General features: G+C 28.8%; 1 protein-coding gene across 2 annotated transcripts in view; it reads left to right on the forward strand.

The window, feature by feature from the left end:
• The window catches only part of LOC136981910 (transcriptional regulator protein Pur-beta-like), a 117902-nt gene extending 102151 nt beyond the window's left edge, over positions 1–15751 (forward strand). For both annotated transcript variants that reach the window (XM_067278297.1, XM_067278299.1), the window contains exon 7: positions 13063–15751. In XM_067278297.1, the coding sequence (XP_067134398.1) occupies positions 13063–13191 (129 nt within the window). In that variant the 3' untranslated portion in view covers positions 13192–15751. The remainder of the gene's footprint in view (positions 1–13062) is intronic.
• The last annotated feature ends 701 nt before the right edge of the window (positions 15752–16452 follow it).

The following is a 16452-nucleotide window of genomic DNA, read 5'->3' on the forward strand; positions in this document are numbered from 1 at the left end:
TCGACATAAATCGAATTTAAATTTCCCGCCGTCATCTGATTGGTTAAAAAAATTAATATTCCTAATTGGCTCACGTCAGAAAAAAGTAGGTGTGACTTCTGTAAATGACGCTATCGGGAGTGCACCGATGCAACCGGAAAATGTAAACAGCCTACGTCATTAGTCTAATGGTCCTTGTCTGACCTACTTTTCGTAGAATCAACATTGGAGTAAGCTGTAGTAAAACGTAGTAGTTTATAGTAAAACGGTCTTCTCTAATATTCATAGTACTTTGTGAAGCTTGGATATCAATTTAATAAGTGTTATTTAGTTCAGAAACATTATAAATACATCATTAAGTAGGAGAATAACGAAAATCTTTATTTTTTAGTATAATACAATTTACAAAATCGAAAGTTCGTATATCGTAATATTATAAAAAACTACATCGAAACATACAAAGTCACCTAATTTACTTAAATTCAGTTCATTATACAACTGTCGATACTCTTGCCTTTCTCAGTTTCCTCAAAAAAAATTCGAAAACTTCAATCAATCCTATAAATATTTAAGCGCCATTACTATTTGAATTAACTGTAATTACAAATATAACTGAAAAATATTTTCGACATAAACCCTAGGCAATAATTATCAAAACAAAATTCTTCAAGTATAAATTTTTCTGATCGAGTAATATGTAATAATAGTTTTATCTATTAGTCTTGTTATATTCTACTTTCTATGTTCACATCCATTCAGTTTCATCTAATTACACTTTAAATGTAAAAAAAATCTACCAACAAATTAGTTTGCTAATAAAGGGACTACTTGCTAATTAAAGTTTGTATTCTTCTTTGACGTAGTTCTACGTTTTAGCACTAAATTGGTAGACATGTCTAAATAACACGCTTATAAACACTAAAAACCATAAATGTCTCGAAATTAGAACTAGATAATTATATGCAGAAATAAATTAGTAAACCTATAATACATGCCTTCATTTACATCCAAACAAAGATCAGTTCTCGCAAATTGTCGAAAAATAAATTATTTTCAACTTTTTTTTCTGAATTTAGAACTAATTCACAGTAAACTTTACGCCTTAAAATATCCATTGCAATCAACACAAAATGTATGAATCCACGTAATAAAAATTTATCGCAGTGAACTTCGAAAAAACGAGAAACACAGAAAAACCAAACTGCACTCTATTAAATTTTGCCGCCAATTGATTCATATAGTGATGCTCCTGTAAAAATTTTATCACATGACGAAAAGTTTTAGAATAAATGCTAAAAGTTTAAAAAAATTATTTCATGAAATTCGATGAATTTAATTAATACACAATAACTAAATCTGTTTAATAAAGATTAATAATTTACCACTATAAATATGCAAATTAGATATAAAAAAGATCACTGCGCAAATTCTCCCGCCAACTATACGTCATGGGAAAACTTACGATGTCAATGCGATTGAAGCTTTCCCACTAAACACTGACAATTTTATATAATTATTTAATTAATCCAGTCAAATTTAAATAATATAAAATGTCTAGATCTGTTTAATAAAGATTAGTAATGTACTATCACTTATATGCAAATTAGATATGACAAAGATCAATGTGGGAAAATTCCCGCCAAGATAAAAATAGCTTTCGGTCACGTGATCACCAAGAAATACGCCTTAAATTTAATGTTTGTGTACAAATTAATACATTTTAACTAATGTCATCATTTAAAATTTAATGTTTCTGTAAAAATTAGTAAATTGTAACAAATTTCATCAAAGACGACAGAATAATTTTCAGCTTAAAAAAAATCACAAACAACCAAACACCTTATGTTAACTCTTATGTTAAAAAAAATCTACAATAAATGATTATTTCTTCGAAAGAAGTCGATATGCACGAATAAATAATAAATATGTAATAAGGCTTTTGTCCAGTTTAAGTGGATATTGTAAAAATTGAGCTATTTAATTTGTTTGGCCTTTATAATTTAGTTTCCGAATATTTTACTGTGAAATTCCATTCAGTAAACAGAAACAAAGACAGGCTATTAATTATAAACAGGACAATAGAATAATTTTTACGTAAATTGAGTGTATATACAGAAAAAAACGAATTATATCAAAAGATGGGACGAATAAGCTGACATCCCTCGAACAGAGCTCATATACTCATTGTCATTATCAGCCTGGTTCCCACTTCGACTGTTTTATCTTGGTAAAATGTTAATTTTTCAAAATAAAAGTACTTTGTTCTTAGTGAAGAAAGATAAAAGTATCGAAATATAATATTCAGAATTAAAAATATTAATGTATGTCCATATCAGAAATGTATATTTTTTTTGATATTAGAAATAAAATCACGAGAAAAACATTAGATATATGAAATACGGCCATAAACAATTTCTTTCTGTCAAATTACGGATTAAACAGATTTATTTAGAAAAATTCAATCGCGAATAACTGACGTTAAATATACAGAGTACAGTATGCTTTTTATGTGATAGTATCTGCGTTTACAAATTAACAATTTTTAGTTTTTTTACACATTATTATGTTATAATCTAGGAAACTATGTTTAATACACAAGACATTTTACAGAAAGGGTAAGAAAGGAACGTCAGTCATTGTAACTAATGTATTATTGAAAGTTTCATTCATATAGATAATTAATTTTATCGAGATACATTTCTCCAGAAAAAAAATTGTCGATATTTCTCGTAAATATAAGTAAATTTTATTATAATTTAGATAAAAACTCATTTTTTTCCCACGCATGGCTTCTGTCCCCTCCCTCTTACTCTTATACTTGGAACATTCCATTTCATAATTTGATGTAATAATAACGTTTAAAATGATTCTAAATAAAATATTGACACTTAAAGTAGGTTAGTATATATATTGTCATGAGTCTCAGGTGTATTCATAAAAATGTAATAATCGATACAATAATACTTTTTCACATGCTCCATGTGTTAAAGTTTGCAGCTGTAATTGAAGGTAATATATAAAGAAATAAAATGTTTATATTATCAATAGTTATAAAAGATATCTTATTTTCACGTAGAAAAACAAAAGAAGACAGAAGAAACAGACAATCACATGATATGTCTATCCAGGACATTCTATAATTGATTTCAAATTTCTAATGACGACATACATGAATATTTTTGTGTGTGTGAATATTATATTTTGATACTTTTATCTTTCTTCACTAATAACATCTTAAAACTAACTTTTTACCAAGATAAAACAGTCAAAGTGGGAACCAGGCTGAAAATGACAACGAGTATATGAACTCTGTTCGAGGGATGCCAGCTTGTTTGTCCCATCTTTAATATAATTAGTTTTTTCCTGTATTTACACTCAATTTACGTAAAAATTATTCTATTGTCCTGTTTATAATTAATAGCTTGTCTTTGTTTCTGTTTACTAAATGGAATTTCACAGTAAAATATTCGGAAACGAAATTATAAAGGCCAAACAAATTAAATAGCTTAATTTTTACAATATCCACTTAAAATGGATAAAAGCATTATTACATATTTATTATTTATTCGTGCATATCGACGTCTTTCGAAGAAATAATCATTTATTGTAGAGTTTTTATAAGCCGAAAATTATTCTGTTGTCTTTGATGAAATTTGTTACAATTTACTAATTTTTACAGAAACATTAAATTTTAAACGATGACATTAGTTAAAATTTATTAATATGTACACAAATATTAAACTGTAGACATATTTCTTCGTATTTCTTGGTGATCACGTGACCGTAAGCTATTTTTATCTTGGCGGGAGTTTTCCCACATTGATCTTTGTCATATCTAATTTGCATATTAGTGATAGTACATTACTAATCTTTATTAAACAGATCTAGACATTTTATATTATTTAAATTTGACTGGATTAGTAAAATAATTATATAAAATTTTTAGTATTTTTCAGGAAAACTTCAATCCAGGTGATGTAAGAGTCATCCATGGTTCGCGGGAGAATTTGCGCAATGAACTTTTTTATATCTAATTTGCATAATTATAATGGAAAATTATTAATCTTTATTAAACAGATTTAGTTATTGTGTATTAATTAAATTTGTCGGTTTTTGTGGAAGAATTCTTTAAAACTTTTAGTGTTTATTTAGAAACTTTTTGTCACCTGATGACATTGGACAAAAGCATTTTTGTTTTTTTCTATTGTATATGATCAGTTCCGCCAGATTTCGTACAGTGCGGTTTGATGGTTCTGTGTTTCTCGTTTTTTCGAAGTTCACTGCGATAATTTTTTATTACGTGGATTGATAGATTTTGCGTTCATTGCAATGGATATTTTAAGGCGTAAAGTTTACTGTGAATTAGTTCTAAATTCAGAAAGAAAAGTTGAAAATAATTTATTTTTTGACAATTTGGGAGAACTGACCTTTGGATATAACATATGGATATAAATGAAGGTATGTATTATTGGGCTACTAATTTATTTGTGTTTATGTGTATTGTTGTACTGTAACTTAGTTTGTTTTACTATGTTAGAGAAAGTTGGTCACACATTGGATTTCTGACATAAAACTGTCAGCTTTTTCAGAGTGAAGCGGACCCTCTCAGTGAAGTGTTTTAGGAAAGTTATGCTTTCATTTCTGATGGATGCCAATAATGAAAATTGTTTTTAAAATTAAATATCGATCAATGACAATAACATTTGTTATAAATGTGAAAATGAATATAAAAATATTTCTACATTTCTTTATTGTTTTGTTGTTTCTTAAAGATTAATTCATTTAAATTTATTATATGTCAAGTAAGTTTATATACAAAATGCTAATATTTTAATTTGCTTTAATATTTCGGTGTAAATTTGAACAACGAATTTTAAAATTTTAAATAAAAGATATACTGAAATTTTCTTTTATTTACAATGATTACGTCACTTCTACAGAAAGTAGAACACGAGACGACCTTCACCCACATTTCAGTCTGGGAGGAAAGGCCGCCAGTTGTAATCATAACAACCATTACGTCTTCTATTGTTGTGGATGAAATTCGTTAACTGTCAATTACATTTTCTTGAATTTGATTCGCAGGTTGAAAAAAATCGTCATGACTTAAATACCTAAAACTTTAAAAAATTATATAAAATTGAAAATAAATTCAAAACTTTTGAAAAAATCGTAACAGATGGAAAATAAAAAAAGAATTTAATATAAATTTGAAAAAAAAATTTTTTAGCAAAAAAATGCCGCGAAAAAAATTCATATATAAAAAAATTATGTGACAATAAAGAACGATTTTTTCTTTACAAGACGTAACTGTTTGAAATTTTTATTTCCAAAACGGAAACGAGAAAAACACGTGGAAAAATTCTTAAAAAATTTCCCACGCTTCTACTCCACAACTACTGGTAGCGCCGCGTCTGACTGTTCCACTGTTAAGAGGTTAACAATTTATGGTTTTTGTATTTGCAGTTATTTTTATAAGAGATCACCATTTGAAGAAAGTCAAAAAACCTGTTGGGGTTTGTTGCTGGAGAACAGTATACATTTGCCAACGTGTGTTTGTCAAAGGTTATCATTATAATGTCTGTATAGTTTTCCATGAAAATTAAAACATCTGATATCAGTTCATAGTTTAGATTTTTGTTAATAGGACAATTCCTCCATGTTCATTTGGGAGTCATTGAATTTTTTCCTTGTTGGTAATTGTGTATTATTGATGAAGGGTTTTGTTTGCGAGTCCATGTTTCAGTCATTGCTAGTATTCCAAAGCTGCAGTTGTGCGAGAATCCAGGGGCTGTTTTCTCTATAAATTTTTAACAAAAAGAGACATTTAGAAACTTTTCCTTTTACTGTCCATTTCCCATGGAGCTTAAAAAATGGGAGAATATCAAATGTCTGTTAATAAACTTAACTGTCAATAGTTGACTATTTGAAGCAACAAGTCCTCTCCCCCTCGCATTGACCCACGAAAATAACGAAAATATGTTAAGAAAAAACAATCAATTGTAAAATATGAGAAAGTTGACATTTAACTTAGTCCACAGGAGAAATCTAAAAACAATCAAAGGAAATACTAAACCTTCGAATTGACTTTGTTTAATTTTCATCGTCCAGCTATGACACCTTTGACGTGTCATCGCTGCCAAACAAACGATCACCTGACCCAGATTCCCACACTGGATGGGGATATAATGGCCAGGCACTTGTTAGTCAGGGCGGGCATCTCTAGAAGCCATGATAGTCTCGACTTCTGCCATAATCATAGTCTCTAAAGGATTACATTGATATTTGTTCGTGCTTTGTGAAAAATTCCTCCCCAGTCCTCCACAGATAATCTACGACAGACATCACTCTTAAGGAGGTATGATATGTGACTAATCTTATGTACTCTCCCTCTCTCTCTTTCTCTCGGGAGGAAATAGTTATTGGTAGGCATAATGCTCGCTTGATAGTAAAAATGCTCTCTGGTGATTTGTACTAGATTGAGGGAACTGTTCCTTGTACCTAGATTTATGTTTGTAACCTTTAGCTTTATTAAACTTGTTGATTTTGAAATGGCTGCTCTTACTCATAGATCTCTAGTGCCTTATAAATGACCTTGCTAACCTTCCCACTTGCACTAGAACTTAACATAAGAACGTCATCCAGTGACAACATGAGTGGGTTTTACCAACCTGTCGCCGATCAAATGGATCAGAATTTGTCTCTCTACCCCTCCTGTTTCTCACAGTTGTATTCTTATATTATATTCATAATTTTTACATATTTATAAAATGTTACTCACAAAAAACCCGTAACCGGTGCATAACATACAATATCAGTCACTATGAACGTTTTCAAAATCCCTCCTGGGTTCTTCTTCAGGTTAAAAAATTGACTGGAACGATTTTTGAAGATGAAAAAAGGAACCAAATCACGTGACTGATATTGTATGTTACGCACCGGTTACGGGTTTTTCGTGAGTAACATTTTATTTTATACACCTGCTGTGAAGTTGTTCGTCATTTTACATATTTATTATTTAAACTTCTGACATTGCAGCAAAAGATGTACAGACCGTCCTTTGTAAAATCTGTTATCTTGTCATGTCCTAAAAAAATCTTTCTTTAAGAGTATAATCTGACAATTTGTTGTATGGATTGTATGAAGATTAGTGGAGAATCAATACAGTAGAGTCCCGCTAGTCCAAACACCGCTAATCCAAACATCTGCCTAATCCGAACATGTTTCAGTCGGTGGAGAGGAAATTTTTTAGCTTGCAAAATATACATTTTTTTGTATTTTTCAATTGAATTTAAATGATATTAATGGTACAAAAAGATTTAGAATTCCACAACAAAAAAAATTGTATTTTATTGTAATATTGTATTAATACTGTACAAAATTAATAAATCAGTGTTTGACATGGCCTATTAAAAGCAGCAGATCTATACTGTACTTACACACAAAAACAGAAACAAAAGTCATTGATGGTGTTGGATCTATATAAACTGGACCTGTTTTACTGCTTGCTTTTGCATTAATTCAATTTTTCAATTATTCAGCTAATCTGTACAGGGCTTGGTCCCAATTAGTTCAGACTAGTGGGACACTCTACTGTATCTTATATATATATATATTAGGGTGTCCCTTATTTTTCGAATATATTTTTTTTCTAATGCATAGGGCCTAGTTTTGTTTATTTTACCCTTAAATACTCTCACAATAAATTTCAGCTCATTTTGATCACTAGAACTGTGCCGACTTGCATCGAATCATTTCCATACATATGGTGCTAGAGAAGTGGCACATATTCACTTTGTTCACCATTCTAACACAATTTGTTGGGCTATTAACATGTATAGTTTTTTTTCAAAGATGTCAGTGGAATTATGAAGCACTAAAATACATATTTTCTTAGTCGGAGAGATAAACCACCAAATCACGGGTGCAAAATTACCATCAAATCGACAAGTACTCGCAGTTTTGTTTTTTAACATTTGCGGTCTCCATACCTGATAAATATCCACCAATTTCTTGACACAGTTAGGTATAGATTTCGAAGGTATTCTAGCTTTTTCCCAAAATATGATACACTCGCGTATTACAAGATTTATGCTTTCACTTACAGTTAGTTTAACTTCGCAAATGTTAAAAAACAAAACTGCAAGTACTTGCCGATTTTATGGTAATTTTGCACCCGTGATTTGGTGGTTTATCTCTCCGACTAAGAAAATATGTATTATTGCTTCATAATTCCACTGACATCTTCGAAAAAAAACTATACAAGTTAATAGCCTGACAAATTGTGTTAGAATGGCGAACAAAGCGAATACGTGCAACTTCTCTAGCACCATATGTATGGAAATGATTCGATGCAAGTCGGCACGGGTTCTAGTGAACAAAATGAGCTGAAATTTATTGTGAGACTATTTAAGGGTAAAATAAACAAAACTAGGCCCTATGCGTTAGAAAAAAATATATTCGAAAAATAACGGACACCCTAATATATATATATATTGCTATTGCTGGTCCATATATTTATTTTTTATTGTTTGTTCACGAGTTTAGTCCTGTAAAATAGGTTTCTGTTATAAGGTGACAAATGTTTGTTTATGTAAATATTGTGTTTTTCATTTACTATACTACACTTTATTTGTATTAATATGTAATATTTTTTTTTTTAATAATGTTAATAATTTTCTGCTTTATAGTGGAGTTTGCAAATTTTACTATTATTGGTTGTGCTGATTTACTTGATGCATTTTGGTTTTTCTAATCTAAATTAGCTTGATGAACATTTATTATTGTCCTTTTGTCAAAATTATTTTCTACTTGAGTCATTATTTTATCAGTTATGTCAGTTAAGTCGTCTTTGTGTAGTATAGGTACTCCTATTATTTCTATCATTGAGTTATGTGATATTTGTTCCAGATTTTTTATATAATGTTGCAATAATACAATTATTAATGATGTCTCTAGAAAATAGTCTATGTAATAATTTTAAAAGTTTTAGGACTACTAAATTTTTAACTAACAAAAGAAGGTTGGGAATTACCAATTCCACTTTTTAATAGAATGTATGTCATTTTATAATATCATCTCCCCAATAAATGTACTGAAAGGCTTTTTTGTGCAAATTTTTTTTTTCCATAAAAAAAAGTCAAAAGAAAAATTTTACCTTATTTAAATGTCATAATTAATGTAAATACTAATAATGTGTAGTGTTGGCTGAGTTGTCTAGTTCATTGATTCTGGGTTTTAATGTGCAATAGGTTACAATTTTGAGACTTGTTGAGAATTTTTAACTTTTTTATGTATATTTTTCATGTTTCTCCACTTAATTTATTTTTATAGATTGTGTAAATGTTTATTATTAACCCATCTAGTAAGTTTTAACTGTTTGTAATGGCTGTTTTCCAACTAAAGTATTGGTCTTTTCGATTAATTTTAATACAGCAAATGGATTAATTGACATCTAGCAATAATAATGCTATACCTAGATTTTGAAATAAATCTAAATCAAGACAACAAACATACTTACACATACACTGTATTTTAATTATCTTGAAAAGTAATTCCATAAATGTACACAATTTTTGGCAAAAACAATCTTCTTTTTAACAATAAACTTGTTTCCTAATAGCACTATAAATTTTAACTATGTGCTTAGGTAAAATTGCAGGATAATCAATCAAATGTCAAAATTATCATTCCTTTTTGACTTTCCAATATCAATGACTCTCCACTAACAGCTTTCTGCAAACACTCCTTCATATTATGGTGAAAGAAAGTCATCCTTTTGTAAACAAGATAGTAAAAAGACAATTATTATTCTACTAATTTTAAATTTTCTACTTTTCAAAAACAAAAGGGGGCTACTTCAGTCTGTCAAATTTTCTAGTAGTACATGCACATGTTCATAATAATTCATTAATAAAGGTGATGGAAAACAGGCATTGCATACAGTGTAAAACTTACTAGGTGGGTTAATAATAAGTATATATGCAATCTATAAAGTTATTTAAGTAGAGAAACATGAAAAATGTACAAGGGAAAAACCTCTGAATGAATCTTAAAACTGTAACCTTCTCCACATCAAAATGCAGAATTGATTAACTAGACAACTTGGCTATTGCCATATCTTATTAATATTTACATTAATTATGACTTTTAAATAGGTAAAATCTTTTGGCTTTTTTATGGAAATGAAGAATTTTACAGAAAAAATATTCGATATGTTTATTGGGAAGTAATCTGACAAATAAAATGGCATATTTCATTAAAAACTGACATTGCTAATTCCCTTGTATCATTTGAATTATACAAAATAACAACTAAGTTCATAATTCTTCGAATTAATTGAATTGCTCACTATCTGGACCATTCTTGACTGTGAGGAAATGTTGGGGCAGGCATACACAGCAAACACTCTGGCTGCTCCAGACAGACCACCAGGAGAGATGATTGATTGTGAGACAAGCACAAACAGCTGCAATGGTCATTTTTGTCTACTATCAGGAAGAGATGGAAACCTCACTACAGAACATTCTTTTCCCATATCATTGGTAGGTAACTAGCAGAAGCAAGTTATATGCACTTGCTTCTTGCAGCAATTGCTATACATCCTGCCATTAGCACTTCAACATCATTTGGGTTTGTTTGCAATGATGTTGTGACAGAGAAGTATGGACTGCTATTGACTGGCAATGCATTATTTTAAGTGACAAATTCTAGTACTGTTTGGGAATAGATGACCACTGTGTTATAATGTGCAGAACCACTGATGACTGCTTAAATCCTGCCTTGACTTGAGTGACACACTGCTTCCATGTCAGTATGGTTAGTTTGGGGAGCCATCTCATATAACAGTTGGTCACTGCTAGTAGTGGTGGGAGAGACATTGATGACACAGCAGTTTGTTCAGAAAATCTGCACCCTTGTGTTGTTTTTGTGGCAGTGCTTCAAATAGTCATTTTCCAGCAAGATAATGCTCAGCTACCACAATTAGTGTTTCCCAGGAATGTCTGTCATATTGCCACATTTTCTTGGCCTGTTTAGTCTCCATATTTGTTGCTTATTAAGCATTTGTGAAATTAGATGTCCAGCTTCAGCCATCTATTGAGTTTGTGGGATCTGACAGTGGCAGTTTTAACATTTGTGGGATGGTGCTTGTATGCCTCCATGCCTGACTGTATTGCAACATTATCCAGACAAGAGAAGAGCCTACACAGTATTAAAGATTACTTTAAATTGTGCCATTGTTGCACAGGGAACTGTTTTTTTTTTTTTTTTTTTTTTTTTGGCTGTGATACTGTAATCACTTATTACCATTGATATTATGTTGTTACAAATAAAATTTTATTTGATTTCAATGCTTTCTTCTTGGTGATATTTTGTCACGAGTGTAATATGTAAAAATTATAATTATACATTAACTAACTAATTTTAAATATTAAATTGCATGCTTCTAGCCCTTCTGTTTACCATTATTAATTGTTTCATTATTATTATCTTTTAGAACTATAACATCTTTTAGGACTTACCATACGTGGAGATTGATTTTCATATTTTAGTTTTTATTAAACATTAAAATACAATACTCAGCTACTCTTAAATTATTCTTATTCAAATTTACAGCCTATTAATAAATATTCATTTCAGCATCATGTCTTCATCAGTTTACATTTTTTAGGTTGTTTTATTATACAAACTAGGAGGGGAGTTTGATATTAAAGGTACAGGCCAAAATTACACTAACATTTGTAATTAAAGAAAATATTTAATACATTCCACAAAATATACATACTTTTGTTTATTTCTCGACATAAACATTGAGACATTTACCCCATTGTGACAGTAGTTTGAACATCCCTTCACGGTACTGTTGCTCATCAAGTTGCTTGTAGTAGTCCAGAACTGTGTCTTCCAATTCCTCCTAATCAGCAAAGCATTTCTCTGCCAAAAATTTCTTTAAAGTTCTGAATAAATGAAAATCCAAGGGTGCTAAATCTGGACTATACTCCACACACTAAATCAAACCAAACTGTGGTTGGCACAGCGGAATTGGGAGGTCCTGCAACATCCTCTGTATAGTCCAGATATAGTCCCCCTCGGATTTTCATTTATTTGGACCTTTAAAGAAATTTTTGGCAGGGAAATGCTTTGCTGATTAGGAGGAATTGGAAGACACCGTTCTGGACTACTACAAGCAACTTGATGAGCAACAGTACCATGAAGGGATGTTCAAACTACTGTCACACTGGGGTAAATGTCTCAACATTTATGGTGATTATGTTGAAAAATAAACAAAAGTATGTAATTTTTGCAGAATGCATTAAATATTTTCTTTAATTATAAATGTTAGTGTAATTTTGGCCTATACTTTAATATTGGACTCTCCTCATAATTTTAATACTAAATCGTATGGTAAGCCCTAAAAGATAGTACAGTAGAGCATCGTTTATCCAAAAACCGGTCAACCAAAAGCTTTCAAGTCGGACAGTGTCGTGCTGAATCGAACGTTTTTGATACTAGATTAACTTCTAAAGTATAATTTTTTAAGTAAAAATAAATATAAAACATGGCCGACGGTATTACATTTAATTGTATAAATATAAAATTGCAACGTTTTAACAAAAATACTTGTTTACGTTCTTCATCCGTTGTTCGCTCCAGTTGACAGTTTACTTGAAAATGTATTTTATGTGAAAGTGGCGTGAAATGTACTGGCAATAATTTTTTTAGTGAAAGAGCACTGATTATACTTACATAATTAAGAAACATACATGATAAACAAGACATAAATTAGTAAAAGAAAATTTGAAAAATGAATTCAGAAATTGAAGATTGAGATGAAAATTATATATTGATGTAAAATACTCAAAATTATATTGTTTCTATCATTTAGCTATGCATATTGAATGTTTAATTCTTTTATTTTAAGTTATGTTCATAAACAAGTAAAATTTATTTACTTACGAATCTAAATTTGAATTGGAAATTACATTTACATTTAAAATAATGCTTTTGAAATTTCAATTTTAATTACATATTTATATATGTTTTTTATTCAGTTTTAATAAATTATGCAAATTTTATTTGTAGGTCAAAAGCAATTTTAGAACAGCAGTCACCATTCCAGAAAAATCCTGGTCACGATTTCGGGATATATTTGCTGATTATGTGGATAAAATGAAAGAATTAACAGAAAAATCAATTGATGGCGAGAAATGATTAATTTTTTTTTAATAAACAGAAAAAGACTATATAATTTGAAGTAGTACAAGGATGTTTGTACAAGCTTTGTGCATTCTTCAGAAATTTGAATATTGTGTTGTTGATTTTAGGCACTAATTGCATGTTCCCAAGTGAAAAAAAAAACAAAAAAAAAAATTAAATAAGAGATTATCTTTGATGAACCAAGAAAAATTGTAAATTGTTTGGCCAAGACTTTTCCTGTGTACATATTCTTGTAAGTATTTCACCAAAATTGGCCCCAACTTAATATGGCATTCATTGCAGATGTGATTTGATAGATGATGCCATTTCATCTATTCTTGTTTAAAAACTTACAGTGATGTCTCTTTTAGAAAGATATAAAGTGATCATATTGCAGTGAGAAATGGTACAGACCTTAAATTTCACTCTAAAAGATTTTAGTTTCAAAAACATATAGTAATAATTGAATTTTTATTACATTGTTATCTAATTACGAAACATACTTCTCTGGAATCAAAAGTTAGAATATTTGTATGATATATAAATATTGATGTTGAAGCTGTTTTAGTACCACGTTTCTTAAATTCAAGGCCATTTCAATATAGGTTTAGTTTCTTAAAAGAGATATAGTGGATCTGCTCTGACCTAGTGTCATTTGCAGGAATTATAATGCTTGTTGGAAAGTCATACCTAAAACCAAAAGTATTAAAAATATAAAATTTGACAAAAAAAATAAATAAATAAATAAAACAAAGATACATAGGCAGTCTTTCATTAAAGTATAAGACCTGTATACTAAATTATATACATGAATACATATATGTATATATATACACATGTTTAAACACTGTGTATATATATGTATATATATATATATATATACACAGTGTTTAAACATGTGTAATTCTAAAACAGACCTCCTTTGCTAACAAATAATAATAGATCACTGCCTATAACTGTTATAAACAATAAAATGTTTAATAATGCATTTATAATTTTATTAATGTGAAATGGTTTTGAGTTTTGAACAGTCCACGGTTTGTTTTTAGGATAAAATGATATTGTTACAGTGGTTATTACAGTTATATTGAAACAATTACTAGTAGAGGAAAACTATTCATTTTTAATTAAGCAGTGAGAAATGTAAAATGTTGTTTAAAGATTTTAAAGGAAAGGAGGGAATAAATAATAATTACACTGCCATTCTAAAAAAAGAAAAAGAAAAAAAAAAGAATTTGGTATTGTATTGATATTTGATGATTGTAAATTTTCAGCATTTTTGAATGGTTACAGTTATTTGTTGACATGTGAAAATTGTTTTTTGAAATACATTAGAGCAGCAGTTACTCTGGTCATTGACTTATTATATAGATATACATAAATAAAAAAATATATATATATTTTCCTCCAGTTTTTATACATTGAGTTATATTCAAATATCAAAAACATTTGTTTATTTGTTAAAATGTAATTGTTTTTATTAACTATTTTCTCATATATTGTGCTGAAATGGCATATGTTTTCTTTTAAAAATCTTACAAAGATTAATGTTAATATTATTATTATTATTATTTGTTTATTATTTGAAAGGAAAGAAAGTTATATCAGTTGATATTGGATAGATTGTTGTTTAAGAGTTTATAAAATTTGGATTTTATTGCATTTAAAATTTATTTTATTACAGAGTAATCATAGAATGCTTCTAATGAATAGTACCATAATGGTGCTACTCAAATACCACCCTGTATTTCTTATCATCATCATTTGAAGTTAATGTTCAAATATTAATATATTTCTCAACACAGATATAGTCAGTTTTGGATAAGGAATGGCCATTAACTGTCCATATTTGTGTTGAAATATGTTAAATTTTGCATACCACATTGATCATCTGGCTCTAGAATCACAGAATCTGTTGATTATGATAAAAATAAAAATTAAAAATAAAAAAAAATAAAAAAAATCAAGTATGCAGCTGCTCTGCTGAAGGATATCCATTTATTGCCAACCCTTCATCATTTCATTGTGATGTTTGTTTTAATATCAAATCTGTTACAATTTATTTTCAATTAAAAAATTACTATAAACTTATATATATAAATATATATATATTAAATTGCTGTGCAGTTATAAAAATTTACTTTTAAGATTTGTTTACTTATCAAATTTAAATTATGTTTTGTTTGAATAATTCTTCTAATTACAGTTTAAAAAATTTTTTAAAATTGCATTAAATTGTTGATAAATATCTTATTTAATGATGCAGTAAGATAGTATCTATCAAATTAATTATTGAAGTATGTATAATTACTACAGTGTGTCATTCTAGTCATGTTATTTTATTGATGATATATTTTTTCAGTGTTAACAACCGTTCTCAAAAATTTTTGAAATATGTTTATAAATTAGAAATAAGCATTGAGAAACTGTATTTCTGTTTGATAAAAATTTGTACAAGAAGTCAAATGATCTTACACTATTTTCATTGTGAAATAGCAACTGCTCATATTTGGCACACTGTACATTTTTATTTGAAAGCTTTGGGTTTAATAAAAATACAGCTAGCAATTTACAACATGTTGTGTCATTATATTTTTATTTAATTATAGACTGATATACTTTTGATAAATTAAATTTGTATAAATAAAGAAAAGCTTTTTATAAATTTAATACCATATTTCTATCACATAATTTTATGAGCAAATTACCGTATTTTATGGACTATAAGACGCTACGGACTATGAGACGCACCTTAATTTTTAAGCAATTTTTAAAAAAAAAATACCTATAAGACGCTACGGACTATAAGATGCACCTGAATTTTGGAGGCAATTTTTCGAAGAAAAAAGTGCATCTTATAGTCCGTAAAATACGGTATATGATTAGAGAGACTGGACTGTTTAAAGAAGATATTGGTGACTGCACATAATTTGTCTTTGATGAGAATTGTGGAGGACTTTCAGTCGAATACTTCCAACATCATCATCATCATCATCATCATCACTTTATTTATGAAAAATGTATTTTTTTTTTCTAGATATAATGTGTTTCAAATAAGTATATCTTGTGTAGAAAAAACTATTTAAATATTTTTAAGGTATGTATAAAATTTATTGTTTATAAAATTGTATTATAGATGTGGAAATCATCAGTGCCTCACAATTCCAATAAAATCATTTTCTATTGAAAAACGTAATTAACAAAACTTAACATTTTAATTTTTTGATTTTTAAAAGTTGTGATATCATATGTATACATGGAAAACTACCTGAGACG

Source organism: Centruroides vittatus, unplaced genomic scaffold (assembly GCF_030686945.1).
Source record: "Centruroides vittatus isolate TY-2023 unplaced genomic scaffold, ASM3068694v2 contig_799, whole genome shotgun sequence".
Lineage (NCBI taxonomy): Eukaryota > Metazoa > Arthropoda > Arachnida > Scorpiones > Buthidae > Centruroides > Centruroides vittatus.